We start from the raw sequence: 20,418 nt of genomic DNA on the forward strand, positions 1-20,418 counted from the left end.
AACCAGAGGAAACAATGGTGAAGAACCAGGTGGTCACCAAACAGACTCATAAGCGTCCACCTGAATAAGTCCAGTGGTTTCATCTTGGGACCAGAAACACCTAAACTGTGGTTTCCAAGCTGCTGCTGTGTGACCACGGAGAGATTGTTGCGGTCTGTAGACCCACAGCCCCTTTTCTGAGGAGGATACTTATGACCCAGCTTATTTTTAGTGTAAAATGGAGAAACCAATGAAAGTTTAAAAAAGGGGGGAAGCTCCTATTCTAAACCCTTAGAAGAATGGCAGTTTCTCAGAAGGCCACTGACAGTCCTACTCTACCCATGTCTCCGTCCCCTTGTTATGTAGTCCTCCCCCACGGCTGACTCCAGGGAGGTTGGCACCCCTTTGCACTTGGCCCTTCTCATAGCACAACACTCACTTTCATTGTTGTTGTTCTTTTTTTTTAATATCAATCTTCCTATATTACCAGATGATTGTTCTAAAGTCAGACTATTTATTTTGCAATTATTATAGATTAACTAGAAGTTGCACAAATAGTATAGACATGCCACCTATGTATACCTTTCCCCCAGTTTCCTGCAATGGTCACATCTTCTATAACTGTGCTATAAGACCAAGACCTGGGGATGGATATGGGTATAACATATATCCAGTTCTATACCGTTTTCATCACATGGTTTTTATCCCATGTGTACATGAGTGTACATTACTCACATTTACATCCACAGACCGAGCACAGGGCTTGGCACATTAAGTTGCTAATGAAATAGCTTTGAGAAGAATGAATGAATGAGTATTGATGTGTAAAATGTTTAATAGCAATGGACTTCTGATTTCCTGGATCAAAAATTAGCAAGTCTGGCATTGTTCATGTAATTGTGGCACCCTAACTCTAAGAAATTTGTGGTTTTGTCCTTTGCTTATTTTGTATTTAACTTTAATTTAACCCTGTTTAAATGCAAAATTGGCCTCTGGGCAACAAGAAATTATAGCTTTTAACTTTCCTTTCTGCAAATGCCTTATGCCAGATCCTTTACCTCATTCTGTTTCCAGAATTTAGCATCAGTGACTTCTCTTTTTGCAAATTCAGTCTCTCTCATCTTCCAGCATTCTTGTCTTCACACTATTCCATTATTTTTTTTAAGATTTTATTTATTTTTTTGTCAGGGCAAGGAGTATAAGCAGGGGGAGCAGCAGGCAGAGGAAGAAGCAGGGTCCCCACTGAGCAGGGAGCTCAGTGCTGGACTCCATCCCAGGACCCTAGGATCATAACCTGAGCTGAAGGCAGACCTTTACCTGACTGAGCCCCCCAGGTGTTCCACACTCTTCCATTCTTGACACCCTTATTTTCTTATTATATGTTCTACATGAGTGATAGTATTTAGGACTACAGTTTAAATCAATATGGCCAGCCCAAACTTCTTGCTCCAGCTGCCACATACAAAAAAGACTGGGATAATTCCCTGCATATTTTCAGACCACAGTGCTCTGAAGCTAGAACTCAATCACAAGAAGAAAGTTGGAAAGAACTCAAATACATGGAGGCAAAAGAGCATCCTTCTAAAGAATGAATGGGTCAACCAGGAAATTAAAGAAGAATTGAAAAAACTTCATGGAAACAAATGAAAATGAAAACATAACTGTTCAAAATCTTTGGGACACAGCAAAGGTGGTCCTGAAAGGAAAGTACATACAAGCCTTTCTCAAGAAACAAGAAAGGTCTCAAGTACACAACCTAACCCTATGCCTAAAGGAGCTGGAGAAAGAACAGCAAAGAAAGCCTAAACCTACCAGAAGAAGAGAAATAATAAAGATCAGAGCAGAAATCAATGAAATAGAAACCAAAAGAACAATAGAACAAATCAATGAAACTAGGAGCTGGTTCTTTGAAAGAATTAATAAGATTGAGGGACGCCTGGGTGGCTCAGTTGGTTGGACGACTGCCTTCGGCTCAGGGCGTGATCCTGGAGTCCTGGGATCGAGTCCCGCATCAGGCTCCCAGCTCCATGGGGAGTCTGCTTCGCTCTCTGACCTTCTCCTCGCTCGTGCTCTCTCTCACTGTCTCTCTCTCTCAAATAAATAAATAAAATCTTTAAAAAAAAAAAGAATTAATAAGATTGATAAACCACTGGACAGAATTAACAAAAAGAAAAGAGAAAGGACCTGAATTAATAAAATCATGAATGATAGAGGAGAGATCACAACCAACAACAAAGAAATACAATTATAAGAACATATTATGAGAAACTCTACTCCAGCAAATTTGACAATCTGAAAGAAATGGATGCATTCCTAGGGACATATAAACTACCAAAACTGAACCAGGAAGAAATAGAAAACCTGAACAGACCCATAACCAGTAAGGAGCTTGAAGCAGTCATCAAAAATCTCTCAACAAACAAGAGCCCAGGGCCATACAGCTTCCCAGGGGAATTCTACCAAACATTTAAAGAAGAATTAATACCTAGTCTCCTGAAACTGGGCAACAAGTTCCAAAAAATAGAAAATGGAAGGAAAACTTCCAAACTCATTTTATAAGGCCAGCATTACCTTGATCCCCAAACCAAAGACCTCATCAAAAAAGAGAATTACAGAACAATATCCTTAATGAACACAGATGCAAAAATTCTCACCAAAATACAAGCCAATAGGACCCAACAGTAAATTAAAAGGATTATTCACCACAACCAAGTGGGATTTATTCCTGGGCTGCTAGGCTGGTTCAACATCTGCAAAATCAATCAATGTGATACAATACATTAATAAAAGCAAAAGCAAGAACCATATGATACTCTCAATAGATGCTGAAAAAGCATTTGACAAAGTACAGCATCCTTTCTTGGTCAAAACTCTTCAAAGTATAGGGATAGAGGGTACATTCCTCAATATCATCAAAGCCAGCTATGAAAAACCCATAGTGAATATTATTCTCAGTGGGGAAAAATAGAGCTTTTCTGTTAAGGTCAAGGACACAGCAGGGATGTCCATTATCACCACTGCTATTCAACATAGTACTGAAAGTCCTAGCCTCAGCAATCAAGACAATAAAAAGAAGTTAAAGGCATCTAAATTGGCAAAGAAATTGTCAAACACTCACTCTGCAGATGATACGATACCATATGTGAAAAACCCAAAAGACTCCACTCCAAAACTGCTAGAACTCATACAGGAATTCAGTAACTTATCAGGATATAAAATCAATGCACAGAAATCAGTTGCATTTCTATACACCACCAACAAAACAGAAAAAAAGAGATATTAAGGAGTCAATCCCATTTACAATTGCACCCAAAACCATAAGATACCTAGGAATAAACCTAACCAAAGAGGCAAAGAATCTATACTCAAAAAACTATAAAGTACTCATGAAAGAAATCGAGGAAGAAGAAATGGAGAAGTATTCCATGCTCATGGATTAGAAGAACAAATATTCTGAAAATGTCTATGCTACCTAAAGCAATCTACACATTTACTGCAATCCCTATCAAAATACCATCAATTTTTTCAAAGAAATGGAACAAATAATCCTAAAATTCATATGGAACCAGAAAAGACCCCGAAGAACCAGAGGAATATTGAAAAAGAGAACCAAAGCTGGTGGCATCAAAATTCCAGACTTCAAGCTCTATTACAAAGCTGTCATCATCAAGACAGCATGGTACTGGCACAAAAACAGACACATAGATCAATGGAACAGAATAGAGAGCTCATAAATAGACCCTCAACTCTATGGTCAACTAATCTTTGACAAAGCAGGAAAGAATGTCCAATGGAAAAAAGACAGCCTCTTCAATAAATGGTGTTGGGAAAATTGGACAGCCACATGCAGAAAAATGAAATTGGACCATTTCCTTACACCACACACAAAAATAGACTCAAAATGGATGAAGGACCTCAATGTGAGAAAGGAATCCATCAAAATCCTTGAGGAGAACACAGGCAGCAACCTCTTCGACCTCAGCTGCAGCAACATCTTCCTAGGAACATCGCCAAAGGCAAGGGAAACAAGGGCAAAAATGAACTATTGGGATTTCATCAAGATCAGAAGCTTTTGCACAGCAAAGGAAACAGTTAACAAAATCAAAAGACAACTGACAGAATGGAAGAAGATATTTGCAAACGACATATCAGATAAAGGACTAGTGTCCAAAATCTATAAAGAACTTAGCAAACTCAACACCCAAAGAACAAACAATCCAATCAAGAAATGGGCAGAGGACATGAACAGACATTTCTGCAAAGAAGACATCCAGATGGCCAACAGACACATGAAAAAGTGCTCCATATCACTCGGCATTAGGGAAATACAGATCAAAACCACAATGAGATATCACCTCACACCAGTCAGAATGGCTAAAATCAACAAGTCAGGAAATGACAGATGCTGGCGAGGATGCGGAGAAAGGGGAACCCTCCTACACTGTTGGTGGGAATGCAAGCTGATGCAACCACTCTGGAAAACAGCACGGAGGTTCCTCAAAATGTTGAAAATAGAACTGCCCTATGACCCAGCAATTGCACTACTGGGTATTTACCCTAAAGATACAAACGTAGTGATCCAAAGGGGCACGTGCACCCAAATGTTTATAGCAGCAATGTCCACAATAGCCAAACTATGGAAAGAACCTAGATGTCCATCAACAGATGAATGGATGAAGAAGATGTGGTATATATACCCAATGGAATACTATGCAGCCATCAAAAGAAATGAAATCTTGCCATTTGCGACAACATGGATGGAACTAGAGCGTATCATGCTCAGCGAAATAAGTCAAGCGGAGAAAGACAACTCTCATATGATCTCCCTGGTATGAGGAAGTGGTGATGCAACATGGGGGGTTAAGGGAGTAGGAGAAGAATAAATGAAACAAGATGGGATTGGGAGGGAGACAAACCATAAGTGACTCTTAATCTCACAAAACAAACTGTGGGTTGCTGGGGGGAGGGGGGTTGGGAGAAGGGGGGTGGGGTTATGGACATTGGGGAGGGTATGTGCTTTGGTGAGTGCTGTGAAGTGTGTAAACCTGGCGATTCACAGACCTGTACCCCTGGGGATAAAAATATATGTTTATAAAAAATAAAAAATTTTTTAAAAAGTGTGGTGCTGGCACAAAAACAGACACACAGATCAATAGAACAGAATAGAGAGCCCAGAAATAGACCATCAACTCTATGGTCAACTAATCTTTGACAAAGCAGGAAAAGAATGTCCAGTGGAAAAAAGACAGTCTCTTCAACAAATGGTGTTGAGGAAATTGGATAGCCACATGCAGAAAAATGAAACTGGACTATTTCCTTACACCATGCACAAAAATAGACTCAAAATGGATGAAAGAACTGAATGTGAAATAGGAATCCATCAAAATCCTTGAGGAGAACACAGGCAGCAACCTCTTCGACCTCAGCTGCAGCAGTTTCTTCCTAGAAACATCACCAAAGGCAAGGGAAGCAAGGGCTTGGAACTTCATCAAGATCAAAAGCTTTTGCACAGCAAAGAAAACCATCAACAAAACCAAACGGCAACTGACAGAATGGTAGAAGATATTTGCAAACGACAGATCAGATAAAGGGCTAGTATCCAAAATCTATAAAGAGCTTATCAAACTCTTTAGCCAAAGAATAAATAATCCAATCAAGAAATGGGCAGAGAACATGAACAGACATTTCTCCAAAGAAGGTCAGCAGACACATGAAAAAATGCTCCACATCACTTGGCATCAGAAAACTACAAATCAAAACCACAATGAGATACCACCTCACACCAGTCAGAATGGCTAAAATTAACCAGTCAGGAAATGACAGAGGCTGGCGAGGATGTGGAGAAAGGGGAACCCTCCTACAATGTTGGTGGGAATGCAAGATGGTACAGCCATCCTGGAAAACAGCATGAAAGTTCCTCAAAAAGTTGAAAATAGAGCCATCTTATGACCTAGCAATTGCTCTACTGGGTATTTATCCTAAAGATACAAACATAGTGATCCAAAGGGGCATGTGCACCCAAATGTTTATAGCAGCAATGTCCACAATAGCCAAACTATGGAAAGATCCTAGATGTCCATCAACAGATGAATGGATAAAGAAGTATATATACACAATGGAATACTATGCAGCCATCAAAAGAAGTGAAATCTTGCCATTTGCAATGACATGGATGGAACCAGAGCATGTTATGTTAAGCAAAATAAGTTCAAGAAAGACAACTATCATATGATTTCTCTGATATGAGGAATTTGAGAGGGAGGGTGGGGGTTCTGGAGGGAAGGGAGGGAAAAAAATGAAACAAGATGGCACAGGACGGGTTGGGGTGTGGAGAGAGAAACCTTAGGAGACTCTTAATCTCACATAACAAACTGAGGATTGCCGGGGGGTGGGGGAGGGGTGGGGAGGGTGGCTGGGTGATAGACATTGGGGAGGGTATGGTGAGTGCTGGGAAATGTGGAAGACTGATGAGTCACAGACCTGTGCCCCTGGGGAAATGATACATTATATATTAATTAAAAAAAAACCCACACGGGAGCACAGAGCAGGTGGGACAAGGCCATGAGGCCCACCTGGCAGACAGAACCCAAATTACAGCAATAAATGCATTTCGGAGCAATACCAGGAGTGACGCAGCAAGACAAAAAAGAAAAAAAACACACTTCCCTCCCCAAAGCTGCGGAGTATCCCCAGTCCATATCTCCTGAGATACTGAAGTCTACGGTTCTCTGCATCTTTCAGTGACAGGACTGAGGGTCGAACATAGAATTGGAGGTCCAAGCTCATTTTGACAAAGACTAGGGAAAGAAACACAGGAACACCCTCTCTTAGTATATACTAACCACTTAGTAAATCCGTGTGGGATTCCGGTGCCCAGAAGTAGCTCCCCGGGGGGAGCAGGAGTCCCTTGAAGGGTGCTCAGGGGGGCGGGGGGAGTTGGGGCGGGTCCCTTCCTGAACTCGGACAGCACATCAAGGCCGTGAGCTCATGCAGATGTAACACCCTAGCTCTGCCAGGCAGATGGGATTGCAGACAGCTCTCACTGCTGGAGGGGAAGGAGACTCTGACGTCAAGGGGCAAGGTCTTTACTATCGGAATCATTTGAGTAAAGTTGGGGGAGGGAAGGGGACAAAAGATGAGGAGACCATAAGAAGGCAGCAGCAGTTAAGACAGAAACAGGGAAAGGGGCTGCTCCAGTCAGGGTTTCTCCACCACTTTCTTTTAAAAATATCGACAATGTGAGCCTGGCCTTGATAGCCTGAGGCTTAATCCAGGAGACATTAAATATGAAAGGAACATTCAGCAAGGACCAGCATCCAGAAGATCGCTCAACTCACTCACTAGAACATCTTAAATAAGACAGGCAACCTCCTAAAGTCTGGTCACTGTCCTTTGTGACATAGGGACGACAGGACCTACCTCAGGAGTTCTTACGAAAGAAAGAGAGAGAGAGAAAGAGAGAAAAGAGAGAAAGAACACAAAGCGTATGGCAAACACCTAACGCAGGTCCGCACACTTCTGTCAGGCAATGTGAACCTGCGTTGTACTTCTTCCTCCTGACCTAAGACAAATTCTTTATTAACATCACCTAGCTTTAGAAGGCTTCGCTTCCACCACAGCCGTCTGAGATCCTCCAAATTTCTTCTCATCTGTCCTTGAGGATGAAGTTGTTGATGAAGAAGGTCTCTTAGAGCCGTTTCTGGTTGCTTTGGGCTCCCCCTGGTGACAAGCTCTGGGAATTGCATGTGAAGCAGCTTTCCCCGGCCCCTCCCAATTTTTTTTTTTTTTTTTGGAATTTTCAGAAAATGTTTTTATTTTTTTTTAAATTAATTTATTTATTTTCAGAAAAACAGTATTATTTTTTCACCACACCCAGTGCTCCATGCAATCCGTGCCCTCCATAATACCCACCACCCGGTACCCCAAACTCCCACCCCCCCCACCCCGCCACTTCAAACCCCTCAGATTGTTTTTCGGAGTCCAAGGCAAATACGCCAGAACCCAGAGTGTGTGCCCGAGCTCACACAGGCACCCCTATTTTCTTTATCACTCTCCCTGGATCGACTTTTTTAAACTTTGCCTTAAAGAATATTCTATCTTCTCTAAGCTTGAAAGTTAACTTTTAAAATATTAAGTATTAAATTTAAGTATTTGAAAGTTAAGCTCAGGATAGTGGTTAGAATTTTGATGCTGGAAGTCAGTGCCAGATCGCCAACATCTGTCTGCAGCTTGGTCTTTATTTTCACGGATGGGCAGCTGTGGATCCAGATGCGTCTTTATCCTAGAATCTATAGTCCTTTCCATAGGACACAGAACTCGTCTTCCCTACTTTTCCCTGGGTTTTCACGACAACCCGGTAATAAGCCAGCCAGATGTGATCACCACTTTTCACAAGTGAGGAACAGAGGGGGTGACAGAGTCTGCCCCAGCGAGGCCAGAAGGGACCGAGCCAGAACTGGAACCCACAACAACTTGCATGGCCGTCTCAGCTTCCTTGTGGTTTATCAACTCTGGTGTTGGAGGCGCTTCTGCCACCATAACCTGGAGCCTCTCTGCAGATGTAGCTCCTTCCCCAAGGACAGGCGTGGGGTGGGGTAGCCGTCAGAGCTGGCAGCCGTGCACTCATTCTGCTGCATCGAAAGATTCACCAACATGGAGACATGAAACGTCTAAAAACTAGCATCATTTTTCTTTCCTAAAGCCACCAGTGCTGTAATTCTACCGTTCATTCCCAGGGCCCACTTAAGAAGAAATTCCATTTCAAATGAGGAACTCTAACCGTAAAATGACCTTTGTGGGTTTATGTGTCTGTGCTCACAGGAGCGGTGGGGGCGGGGGTGGGCACGGAGCTGGCTTTAAACTACAGGTGGACAGGATGGCCCATCCCAAGAGAGTCTCGCTTTTTAATTTCGTCCTTCAATACTGTTATCGCTTCTCCATTTTGTGTAATGAAGCAGCTTGTCCCCAACCCATCCTGGGAGTGGCAGCCATGAAAGACAAGGATTTTCTCCTTTTCTTCATTTAACAAATTGTTGTGTTCCTACTATGTACTGGATTTAATTGTGGCAAAATATACATACTGTAAAATACGCCATCTTTCATTCTTAAGAGTAAATTCATGAGTGTTAAGCATATTTCTGTTATTACACAACCAATCCCCAGAATTTTTTTTAATCTGGCACAACTGAAACTCTATACCCATTAAACAGCTCCCCATTTCCCCGAACCCCAGCAACCATCATTTTACTTTCTGTCCCTATAAATCAACCCCTTCTAGGGCCCTCGGAGAAGTGGAATCCTACTGTATTTGTCTTCTTGAGTCTGGCTTATTTCACTTAAGCACAACGTCCTCAAGGTTCGTCCAGGTTGTATCATGTGTCAGGATTTCATTCTGTTTTAAGGCTGAGTGGTGTTCTGCTGTATGTATAGATCACACCGTTTATCCATCCATCTGCTGACGGACACGAGGCTCTGTTTAGAGAAGGCTGCAGCTCAGTTTGTTAGGATCGCAAGCACTGAGCAGTGTCCCAGGTACACGGGCTAGGTCCCAACATTAAATAAGCGGTTCAGTACAGAATACAAAATCTTTTCCACCAGGAGAGTGGATTGGCGGAAGGGTAGAAATCTTTTTTAAAATGTAGGTGAGATCCCAGGCTTTAAACTCACTCACTTCCCTAAAGGACAGACCGGACCAGTTCTTCTCAAAGCCCTGCTGTCGAGCTGCACACCAGTCTCAGGGAGCAGATTTCTGCATCTGAAGTCTATTATCCTGGTCTCTCTTGGCATACTCCCTGAATTGCTTTGTTTTGTTTTTTTGAGAGAGAGAAGGAGCTCAAGTGGGGTGGGGGGAGGGACCAGAGGGAGAGAGACGATCCCAAGCAGGATCCTTGCCCAGCCCGACTCGGGGCTCAATTTCACAACCCTGAGATCATGACCTGAGCCAAAATCATGAGTCGACACTTAACCAACCAAGCCACCCAGGTGCCCCACTATATCAGACTCTTTAATGGTGACCATAGATGGGACTCGTTAGTTGTACAACTGTGGCTGGACAGGCTTTAAGGGATGGGTTAGGTCGGATGACCTCTTTGGAGGTGTGAGTAAGTACTCAGAGTTTATGCAAAGTCTCAGGAGGGAAGTCAGTAAAACAGGTGGGTTTGGGTTAACTCTTCACAGGAGAGCATAGATACACACCAGCTTCCTTAGGTCCGAGTCCACCATACAAGTCCTCACATCGCAGGTGGGAAGATGAAAGCTAATGGCACATGTCAGTTGTACATAAGACCAGAAGAAAAGTAGACATTCAAACCAAAAAAGGCTTGCTCAGTTTGGTACTGTCCAGTCATTTCTATTCAAATCGTCCGCTTCTCAAAAGATACCGTTTTCGGCGTGATCTGTGTTGAAACCACATGCTGTCATCGCCGTCAACAATTTACTGAGTGGTGTCGAAAAGTTCAAGCAGGGCTTTCACTCATCTACCTCATGTTTATTAACTACATCTCTGCCTCTTGGTCACACAGATCTTGTTGGGTCAGAAATACAACCATTCTGTTGACTGGTGGTCGTTCGGCGTGCTCCTCTATGAGATGCTCATTGGTCAGTCGCCTTTCCACGGGCAAGACGAAGAAGAGCTTTTCCACTCCATCCGAATGGACAATCCCTTCTACCCTCGGTGGCTTGAGAAGGAGGCGAAGGACCTTCTCGTGAAGGTAAGAAATGGAGTCAAGGAGACGCCACAGGGTTAGTACTGGGCATTCTGCCTGGTGCTCCCATTCATTTCTAGGTTGTGATGGATATATGGTAACCAGTAGTGGTCTCAAACTGGGCTTACATGGGATGCTCACCATCTGTGTCAACGAGGCGCCATCAGGATGGACATTAGACTCCAAAATGAGGAGATGAACATTCACGTGCACAATTTACACAAGCAATGTCCAAAAACCAGTTCCAGGACTATTGAATACCCTCACTTTGAGATGTGACTGGCACCTTGACAAGGGCAATTTGTTCTTAGAAACTCAACCTTTGGTTTCCCATCATGCCCATTAAACAGGTTCAGTCCAATGAATCTTACCCTTCCCACCTGGACAGGATATAGGACTTTTCTGCTCACTCAGGCCTATGACAAATCTCTCATCACTCCTAAGCCATAAAATCTCAGTTCAGAAATTATAACTCTTCAACCCAAGACAGAAGTCATCACATCAACCTGCTCTCTGATGCAAAGACTTCTTATCCCTCTCCCACCATCAGGTTCAGGGCTGGCAGCCACTCACTCACCTGTGGAGAAGGGAATGTGGTTATATTGTGGTCAGCTGTGTCCTCCAACGGGGTTCTCTCCCTAACTCCTGAGTTTCTATTTCAGACCATACCAGGTTACAGACAGAGGGACTCACACAACACATTTACCTACTCATGGTTCTGGAGGCTGAAGTCCAAGAGCAGGGCCCCGCAGGGCTGGCGTCTGGAGGAGGCTGTCTTCCCGAACTAGGCACCTGCCCGCCTCGGCCTCTTATAGTGGGGGAAGCGCCCTCTGCTGTTTCCTCTTAACTAATCTGTTGGACCCCGTTCCTGCCCATGTGACCCCACTTAGCCTTAACTGCTCCCTCCCTCCAGGGGCGCTCACCTTGGGGGTTGGGCTTCAGCGTGTGGATTCTGCTGGAACCCTGAGAAAGCCTGAGCCAACACAGCCCACCGGAAGGAGGAAATAAGGGAACAGTCTGGGGGCTGCCCGGAGCCGGTCCACCTTCAACTGCTGATGTCCCCTAAAACTCAACAGCTCTGCTTCCCAAAGCCAGCTCCACCTCGGGACCCGGCAAGGAGCGAGGGCGAAGGAGTAAGGGGGCAGGTGGTGTTAGTCAGGAGGAAATGCTGGGAGGGATGGTTTCCAAAGACAGAAGTACTGAGTAGGAAGAAAGGATCACTCCCAGTTGGAGGAAGGATGACGGGTCACGTGTGTGGAATATTACTCAGCAGGAAAAGAAATGAACTACCATTGGTGCACAGAACAGCTTGGTTGGATCACAAGGGCGTTCGGCTGAGAGACCAGGAAAAGCCAGTCTCAGAGGTCACGTCCTGTGTGAGTCCACTGGTGTAGCATTCTCGAAAGGACATTGTGGAGACAGAAGTCAGATTAGTGGCAGTGGGGGGTAGGGAGTGTGACTTGAAAGGGGTATCCCGAGGGTCAGCTTTGTGCTGACAGGACAGTTCTGGGTCTTGTGTGTCGTGGTGGTTACCCAGATCTACACGTGGGGTAAAATGACAGGAACAAGACACACACATTTTATCAATGCCAGTCTCCTCGTTCTGATATCATACCGTAGTTATATACGATATAAGCATTGGGGGACGCTGGGGGAAGGGTACACAGGAGTCTATTTTAGGTTTGTTGTTTTTTTTTAAGATTTTATTTATTGTCAGAGAGCGAGGGAGAGCAGAAGCAGGGGGAGCGGCAGGCAGTGGGAGAGGGAGAAGCAGATTCCCCACTGAGCAAGGAGCCCAACACAGGACTCGATCCCAGGACTCTGGGATGATGACCTGAGCCAAAGGCAGATACTTCACCAACTGAGCCACCCAGCTGTCCCCACCTGCACTAGCTTTTCACATCCTGTGAACCAGTATGTATGGACTGAATGCGCCCACCCCAAATGCTGTATTGCTGCCCCCAACCCCAAAGTGATGATTATAGGAGGTGAGGAGCCTTTAGGACATAATTAGTCATAGATGATGCAATGAAGGTGAGGCCACCATGATGGACTAGTGCCCTTATACAAAGAGGAAGAGAGAGATTCCTCCCCCTCCAGTACACTCACCAAGGAAAGGTCACATGAGGACACAGCAAGAAGGTGGCCACCTACAAGCCACAAAGAGGGACCTCACCAGACACTGCCCAGGCTGGCACCCGGGTCTTGGACTTCCAGCGTCCAGAACTGTGATAAGGAAATGTTGATCATTTAAGCCACCACGCAGTCCAGGGCCCTTGGTTATAGCGGCCCAAGCAGACCAAGACACTATAATTATTTCAAAATGAACAGGTTATAAACAAAATAAAATCTAAAGCAAAAATGTCAGCAAATACCCAAGCCCAAATCACATGCAGTTTCAATAGCAGGAAAAAGATTTGCGGTGAGGACGGAGGAGAAATCAGGTTGAACAGAGCAGGAACCAGGACAGCGGAGGACAAAGAAGGGGGTGGGGGGGGGGGCGGGGCGGGACCAGTTTGTGAAAGTGGTTCTACATCCGTGTGGAGGACGTGGGGCTAATTCTTTCCATGGAGTAAGGGTTCCCTGTCCTTGCCCCATGAGGAAGAAAGTCCTCTCCTGTGTCCTAGCCGTTGGGTGGATACAAGTTCGTTTCCCCCACGCGATCTGCGGACAGTAGACCGGCCTCGAGCTTCAGCTCTGCCCCCCATCTGCTGTCACTTTGATCCAACGTCCCCCACATCCTCGAGCTCCCTTTTCTACAACGATCAAAGTTAGTGTCATTTCTGAGAAACTTCCTCTAGGGAAGTGTAGGTAGATAAAGTGTCGCACAGCCCAGAAGTCATCGGTCCTCTGAGAACGCGGCGTCCGTGCAGCAGCAGCATCCGTGTTGGACTCCGTCCCCTCTAGCCGCCGTCGGGCAGGGATGCACACGGCACTGATCCCGTTGTTCTCCGTCCCCTCTAGCCGCCGTAGGGCAGGGATGCACACGGCACTGATCCCGTTGTTCTCCGTCCCCTCTAGCCGCCGTCGGGCAGGGATGCACACGGCACTGATCCCGTTGTTCTCCGTCCCCTCTAGCCGCCGTCGGGCAGGGATGCACACGGCACTGATCCCATTGTTCTCCGTCCCCTCTAGCCGCCGTCGGGCAGGGATGCACACGGCACTGATCCCATTGTTGGGCGGAAGAGGCTGCGTTCCATCCTGGATTGGAACTGCAACTGGGCTGTTCCGCCGACTCTTGCCAAAGACACACAGACACGTCCCCTTCTCCCTCCTGTATTCATCCAGGATGTCCTGCCCATTTATTTGGAAACTGCTGGGAGATGAGTGATCTCAAGCAGAAACAGCTTTCACTCGTGTAGAAAGATCAGAGGAGGGAATGAGGAGGGGAGGAGACTCCAAGGACAGGCGCTGCGCGCTGGTGGCCGTCCTCTGCGGCCCGGCCCTGTGCTCTAGCCCAGACAGTCACATGAGCTTAAACAATCTCCAGCTGCATCCTGGCCATCCGTGCACGAGGGGTGCTGTTTCCTATAAATGTAAACCACCCTCTGACAGCTTTTGTGAACAAAGACAAGTCTTTATTCATGGACACTGTGTTCCTGGGTGCAGCTTCCGTGGCACAGAGCCGATGGCCTCCCATGAGGTCACCCGTCATCTTCATGACCTGGAAGGAGGAGGGGGGATTTGTGGCAGGACAGAGAAGGAAGTAACGAACTCATGCAATACTAGAAGGAAACTGGCGTCTCAAAGCTGGAGATCACATTATATTCTCATTACACATTTTATCTTTAAAAAGATAAAAAATAAAAATATATATATTTTTTAAATTTCACAGGTACATAGACCAGTCTCAGAAAGCTTTGTCATGATGCCCTAGGTACAAATGCCCTTTGGTACTAGGAAAATCTAATGGGAAACAGCGTAGCACACATGCAGCCTAGGGCAGCTACTTCTAATTTAATTCACTAAAACCTTTAATTATGACAACATGAGCTAGTTTTTGGCCCATTCTTGAGGCACTCACACCTTCCCTCTCATCTTGTTTCATCAAAATGTCCTTAAGAAGTAGAGATCAATAGGGTATTTTATGATTGTTTCACAGGAAGAGATATAGGGAAAGTCACTTATTCCCTCTGCTTCTAAAAAATCAATCTGGTTTTCCATCTGTTGATTTACATTGGTGTCTGAGTCTACAGAAAAAAAAGTTTCACTGTGAAGTTGGTGCCTTTTCTGTATGCCATTCTATATGCTAAAAACAAGAAGCTAACAGAAAGTGAGGACTGAAGACATATGGTCTGGAAGTTGTAAAGGAGGACCACTTGCTCACTTACTCAGCAAACAATCACAGAGCATCTTTGCACAGGGCACTGTGTGCCCCTGGAAGAAGGTGTCTGCCCTCAGCTACACTTGAGTAAAAAAAACCAAAATACTCTTAAAAGGTATTTATATATAGTGATTCTTTATCTAATGAAGGGAAGATGTTCGAATGTTCTGTGGAACCCACGGGAGAGACTATTCAACACCAAAAACGAGAAGGGGCTGCTTATAATTTAGGCTCTACCCCTGACGATGGCAGGATCTGTGATCTTGAGCAGGTTACAGAGCTACTCTGAACCTTCGTTTCCCCAACTGACCACGGGACAGTGATATCTGCTTTTGGAATCTCTTTTTAAAATCAGGATGATACGGCTGAGGCATCTAGCACCATGCCTGACTCTCCAAGAATGTTGGTTGGAATGAATCCCAGAATCATCCATATGACCATGAGCTTGACTTGAAGGGCAAGGAGAGCTCACGAGGAGTTAAGGGAATCAAAGAAAACCTCACAAAGAAGAGGGGACATTTAAAGACCGGTGGGCTGGGACTTAGAGATGGTGAGAAGGAAATGGGAGCAGAAGGTATAGAGAGGTATTTCCTCTCCAGATGGAAAGGTCACTAGCGAAGGACAGAGGTAGGAAAGACAGGTGGCACATTCGGTGAGTAGACATGTCTGGACAGAGGAGAGGGTTACGGAGGGAATGGAAGAATGTGTGTCAGCAGAGGCCACAGAGAGCCTGGGATGGCCACCTAAGCGCAGAGGACATAGGTCTCCCCATGGCATAGGATGACCTAGCTTCACCCTGAATTTTATAGGTGAGGACACTGAGACGACCTGCCCGAGGCCACATGGGTAATAAGTCTCTTGAGTGACAGCCTCATGTTAGTGGTTTTCTAAGAGAGCTTTAAAGCCTAAGTTCCATTAAGAGGCCTTCTCTGCCAGCATAGGGTAAGACGGGGAAGGACGTTAGGACGACTAACCATGTGGATGTACGAGGAGGTTATATTAGCATCACATTTGGATTTAAAAAAATTATCATAATTATGAAAAAGAAGAAAAAAATCTCCACTTTGCTACAGCATGTTGGTTTTGTTCTTTTAGTTTGGGGATTTTGCAGGGGAGGGGTTTGGTAGAACCTTTGAAGATTTTCAAGTAGGAAGGCAAGACAAGTAAAGTAGTGTTGGAAAACACATAAACTGGCTATTCTTAAAAGGGGTAAAAACACGAGATCCCTCTAAATTAGTTGTTAATGGAGGTCAGGCCCTGCCCGAGCCTCATGGAAAAATCATGGCATTTCATTGTGGTTTCTGTTTCAGAGACCCACGGTGTCCTTATGATACCCTGTAGTTAGCTGCTACTTTATAAACAGACGTCTAGCTGGGGAAGGAAAAAGGGGCACCCACGGCAGGCACTCAGGACCTGTGGCTTCCCCAGGTCCCCTGTTTAGACTCCCCTATTCCATACTGCCCTTGTCCTACTGTGTTTGAATTTGAAGAGTTTCCAAGTTTCTTTCCTGTCCTGGCCAATGTTCAGTTTGACCTTGTGGGAGAAAGTAACAGGAGAGGGGACAGCACACAAATATACATATATATGTATATATGTATATGTACATTTGTGTATATATGTGTGTGTATATATGTATACATATATATATGTGTGTGTGTGTATATATATGTATATACACATGTATATATGGAACAAGTCAAAAAATATTAAAGATGATTTGACTTAAATATTATTTTACCAGCAGGCTTGCAGATGCCTTATCCAAAGCAGACTCTTGGCGACTGGTTTATATTATCCCTGAAGTGAGCTTTTCCTCATGGCAGGACTGTTTTCCTTAGAAGGCTGCTTCATCAGAAATCAAAGTCGATTAATACGCAGTCAACCAAGCAATAAATGATCCACATACTCTCTGTGGCTCGGTTTTACAGACCAGGCATCAGTGCACGTGTGTGTGTGTGTGTGTGTGTGTGTGTGTGTGTGTCTGTGTGTCCTCCTCCCATCCCCCCCACAGAGCAGTCCCGCAGGAAGGACACCTCACTCACTTCACATGTGAGGACACTGTGAGTCAGAGAGTCCCCTAACCTGCCAGAGGTCCTATTCATGTAGGATGTATACAAAGCTGATTTCAAACCAGGTTTATTTCCCTTGAAAGACAGCATTTCTAGGGCAAGGAAGCAAAAGCCCAGATTCTAGAATGCTCAGAAGGCTCATTTGAGGGAGACTGTTGTCACCAGTGTGACTGGAGGCAACGGTTGGTACCGGTAACTGGTAAGTACAAAAACAAGGTTAGAAAAGTCAAATTCCGTGGCTCTTGGCTTGTGCACTAAGAAATGTGATGTCCTCCGAGGCTGACCAGCTAGTCTCTTGAGAAGTAACGGCCCCCTTTCTGCTGCTGCTCAGCTCTTCGTGAGGGAACCAGAAAAGAGGCTGGGAGTGAGGGGAGACATCCGCCAGCACCCTCTGTTTCGGGAGATCAACTGGGAAGAGCTTGAAAGAAAGGAGATTGACCCACCATTCCGGCCCAAAGTGGTAAGGACCCACCAGGACCCTTTGCTCCCCGCCATTCCTGCTATGCTTCTCCCCCAACCCTGGGCTGCCTGCCCGCCCCTCACCCCTGCCTGAGCCCCAGCTTTCCTCCTGGGTTCAGTTCTTAGAGGAAAGGGCTTCCTTAACTATAGTTCAAGTTATTTGGCTGGTGGGGGAGCGGGATGCAAGGGCATGTTACTCTTGTTTGGAATATCTAACCTCCGGGCTGACGTCATGTACCTGCATGAAAATGAACTGCTGGGCGTACATGCACCAGACTTAACACGCGTGTGCCAGGGACTCTCCAAGAAGACATGGAGCCTTTGCATGGGTACATCCATGCTCCGTGGTCCCTCTACATGAGTCGGACTTGGATGTCAGGGATGTGGGAACCATCATTTCCGTGCTATTTATTCAAGTCTGCCTGACATTTATAACTCATTCAGGTAACTCTGTTCTCTGATAGTGATTGTTGTGTGTCCTTCTGTTTAAGGAAGAAGTCAGTTGGGGCTTGGGAAAAGACAGGTCTCTAAGTTCCCATGTGTATGCTCCCTAGCCAAAATCACTAAGCTCCATAAGGAAAGGCAGAACGACCTGGCCACATGCAGAACTGGCCACCATAAAGTGAAGACAAAAAAGCCTGGTTAAGATGAAGGAGCTCTGCAGACGGATGTTGAGAATGGTGCAAGCACAGCTCAAATGGTTGCTTTTGGGTTAGGTTTATTTTACCACCATTTTTACAAGAATTGATTTTTTTTTTTTTAAGAGTAAAGCAAAGTGCTGGGTTTGCCAGCTATACCCACTCCTGGTGATTACTGGGAAAGAAGCAGTAAAGACCTGGGTAGATAAAAATCATCTCTGCTATCTTTTTGCATGGAGAGGGCATAGGTTTGTGGATTCCAAAGCAGAGTGCTTCACTCTAGGAAAGAGCTACTCCTGTTAGGAGAGTAGGTGGCCAGAAGCAGCAAGTGTGTTTCCAGGGTTAGCAGAGTCCGTCTCAGCGTCTGTCCCCAGCTCTGGGGATGCTCTAAGTGTTCTACAGGCTGGCCTCGAGCACTCTTATTATTTGTGAAAGTGCCACGCCTAATCGATGAGCTAATAATTTGTAATAAAAGGACAAATACCCAACTTTTGCATCAACGTGGACGGGACTGGAGGAGGTTATGCTGAGTGAAATAAGTCAAGCAGAGAGAGTCAGTTACCATATGGTCTCACTTACTTCCGAAGCATAAGGAATAACACGGAGGACATTAGGAGATGGAGAGGAGAAGGGAAGGGGGGAAATCAGAGGGGGAGATAAACCATGAGAACCTGTGGACTCCAAGAAACAAACTGAGGGTTTAAAGGAGAGGGCGGTGGGGGATGGGTGAGCCTGGTGGTGGGTATTAAGGAGGGCGCGGATTGCATGGAGTACGGGGTGAATCTTGGAACACTACATCAAAAACTAATGATGTACTGTATGCTGACTAACATAACACAATAAACAAAAATGAATTTTTACCTTGTTTTAGCTCATCAGAATAATGTGACTCCTGTCTCAAATTCCATGGAACATCACAATCAACTTGATATTGTCCACCTAAAAATCATAATTTTGATCGACACTTTCCCTATAGGACAATTCTTGATTCTGCCAGTGGGAAGGAATTTCCCTCAAATGCTGTATAAAGAACTGTTTGTAGGCTAAGCCACAGGCCGTTGACCTCACCAAGCTAAGAGCCCCCTTGAGGGGCTCTTAGTTATGCTCATATATACAAAGGGGACTTTTTGATAACATTCAAAAAATTGAACTATCCACCATAGAAAGCAGTATTTATAAATAGATGCTTGCTTTTACATTCTTTCTTTTTTTTTTTTCTCATGGACACCAGTGGACTGGGTGGCTTGAGGGAATCTATCTACCTGTGGTCCCAATCTGTCTGTGGAAGACAGTCCAAGATGGTTAATAATAAAATTAACACAGGTAGAGGAAGTAACAGTAGTGAAGGATATTCACATAAGAACAGGAATACATAATCCGAAAAACTCTTGCCCTCGGTTCCCACCCTCCATGCCTTCCCTCCTCCCCCTCCCCAAACTGTCCCTGAAGACTGAACGGGTACAGGTCAAATTTGGGCTCTCTGCTGCTTCTAAGTGCCAATCCCGTTTCATGTAAACCATTAACCAGAAGCAGGACATCCTATCTGAATGTATATAGTGAAGTTCTTTTACATGAATTTAGTTGTGCTATTGCTAAGTGAATGCCTCAAGGTCTTGGAAATAGTCCATAAATCCACACATACAACCATCCGTAAGTATTACTTGTTTACCTGCAGGGCCCACCTTGTCATACAGCGACCTTAGCCTAGATAACAAAAATGAGGATCATTAATTCAGTGGCTGATTTTCTTCCCTTTTTCCCTCCACCCCTCCCTTAAACTCTCCTCAAGAAATCACCGTATGACTGCAGCAATTTCGACAAAGAATTCTTAAATGAGAAACCCCGGCTGTCGTTTGCGGACAGAGCCCTGATCAACAGTATGGACCAGAACATGTTCAGGAACTTTTCCTTCATTAACCCAGGGATGGAGAGGTTGATATCCTGAAGGACCTCCGCTGACACACGAGGGAATTTGCCTTGCATCTGCAAACCTGTTCCAGTGACGCTCCTTGGATTCCTTTTCACCTTGGGAAAGAAAAGAAACACTCAATAATACACAGGCTGAGACCTTTTAGCTCCTCACTGGCTTCGTATCCGCAGCAGAAGCCAACTCCACTCCACTACTGACCACGCCCTTTGGTGCCTCTCCTGTGGTCAGTCTTGAAGCTAGGTCATTACTAACCATAGCTACTGACTGGCATGATGGTTCTCCTTTGCACTGTGGAAAGACCTGAAAAGTTCATACT

At 45.0% G+C, this 20,418-nt stretch overlaps 1 protein-coding gene across 10 annotated transcripts in view; it reads left to right on the forward strand.

Annotated features, from left to right (window-relative positions):
- Positions 1–20,117, forward strand: part of PRKCQ (protein kinase C theta) — a 168,555-nt gene extending 148,438 nt beyond the window's left edge. For all 10 annotated transcript variants that reach the window (XM_044226551.1, XM_044226549.1, XM_044226546.1 and 7 more), the window contains 3 exons: positions 10,500–10,688; positions 17,407–17,535; positions 19,962–20,117. In XM_044226551.1, the coding sequence (XP_044082486.1) occupies positions 10,500–10,688; positions 17,407–17,535; positions 19,962–20,117 (474 nt within the window). The remainder of the gene's footprint in view (positions 1–10,499; positions 10,689–17,406; positions 17,536–19,961) is intronic.
- The last annotated feature ends 301 nt before the right edge of the window (positions 20,118–20,418 follow it).

This window comes from Neovison vison, chromosome 12, assembly GCF_020171115.1.
Source record: "Neovison vison isolate M4711 chromosome 12, ASM_NN_V1, whole genome shotgun sequence".
In the NCBI taxonomy this organism is placed as follows: domain Eukaryota; kingdom Metazoa; phylum Chordata; class Mammalia; order Carnivora; family Mustelidae; genus Neogale; species Neogale vison.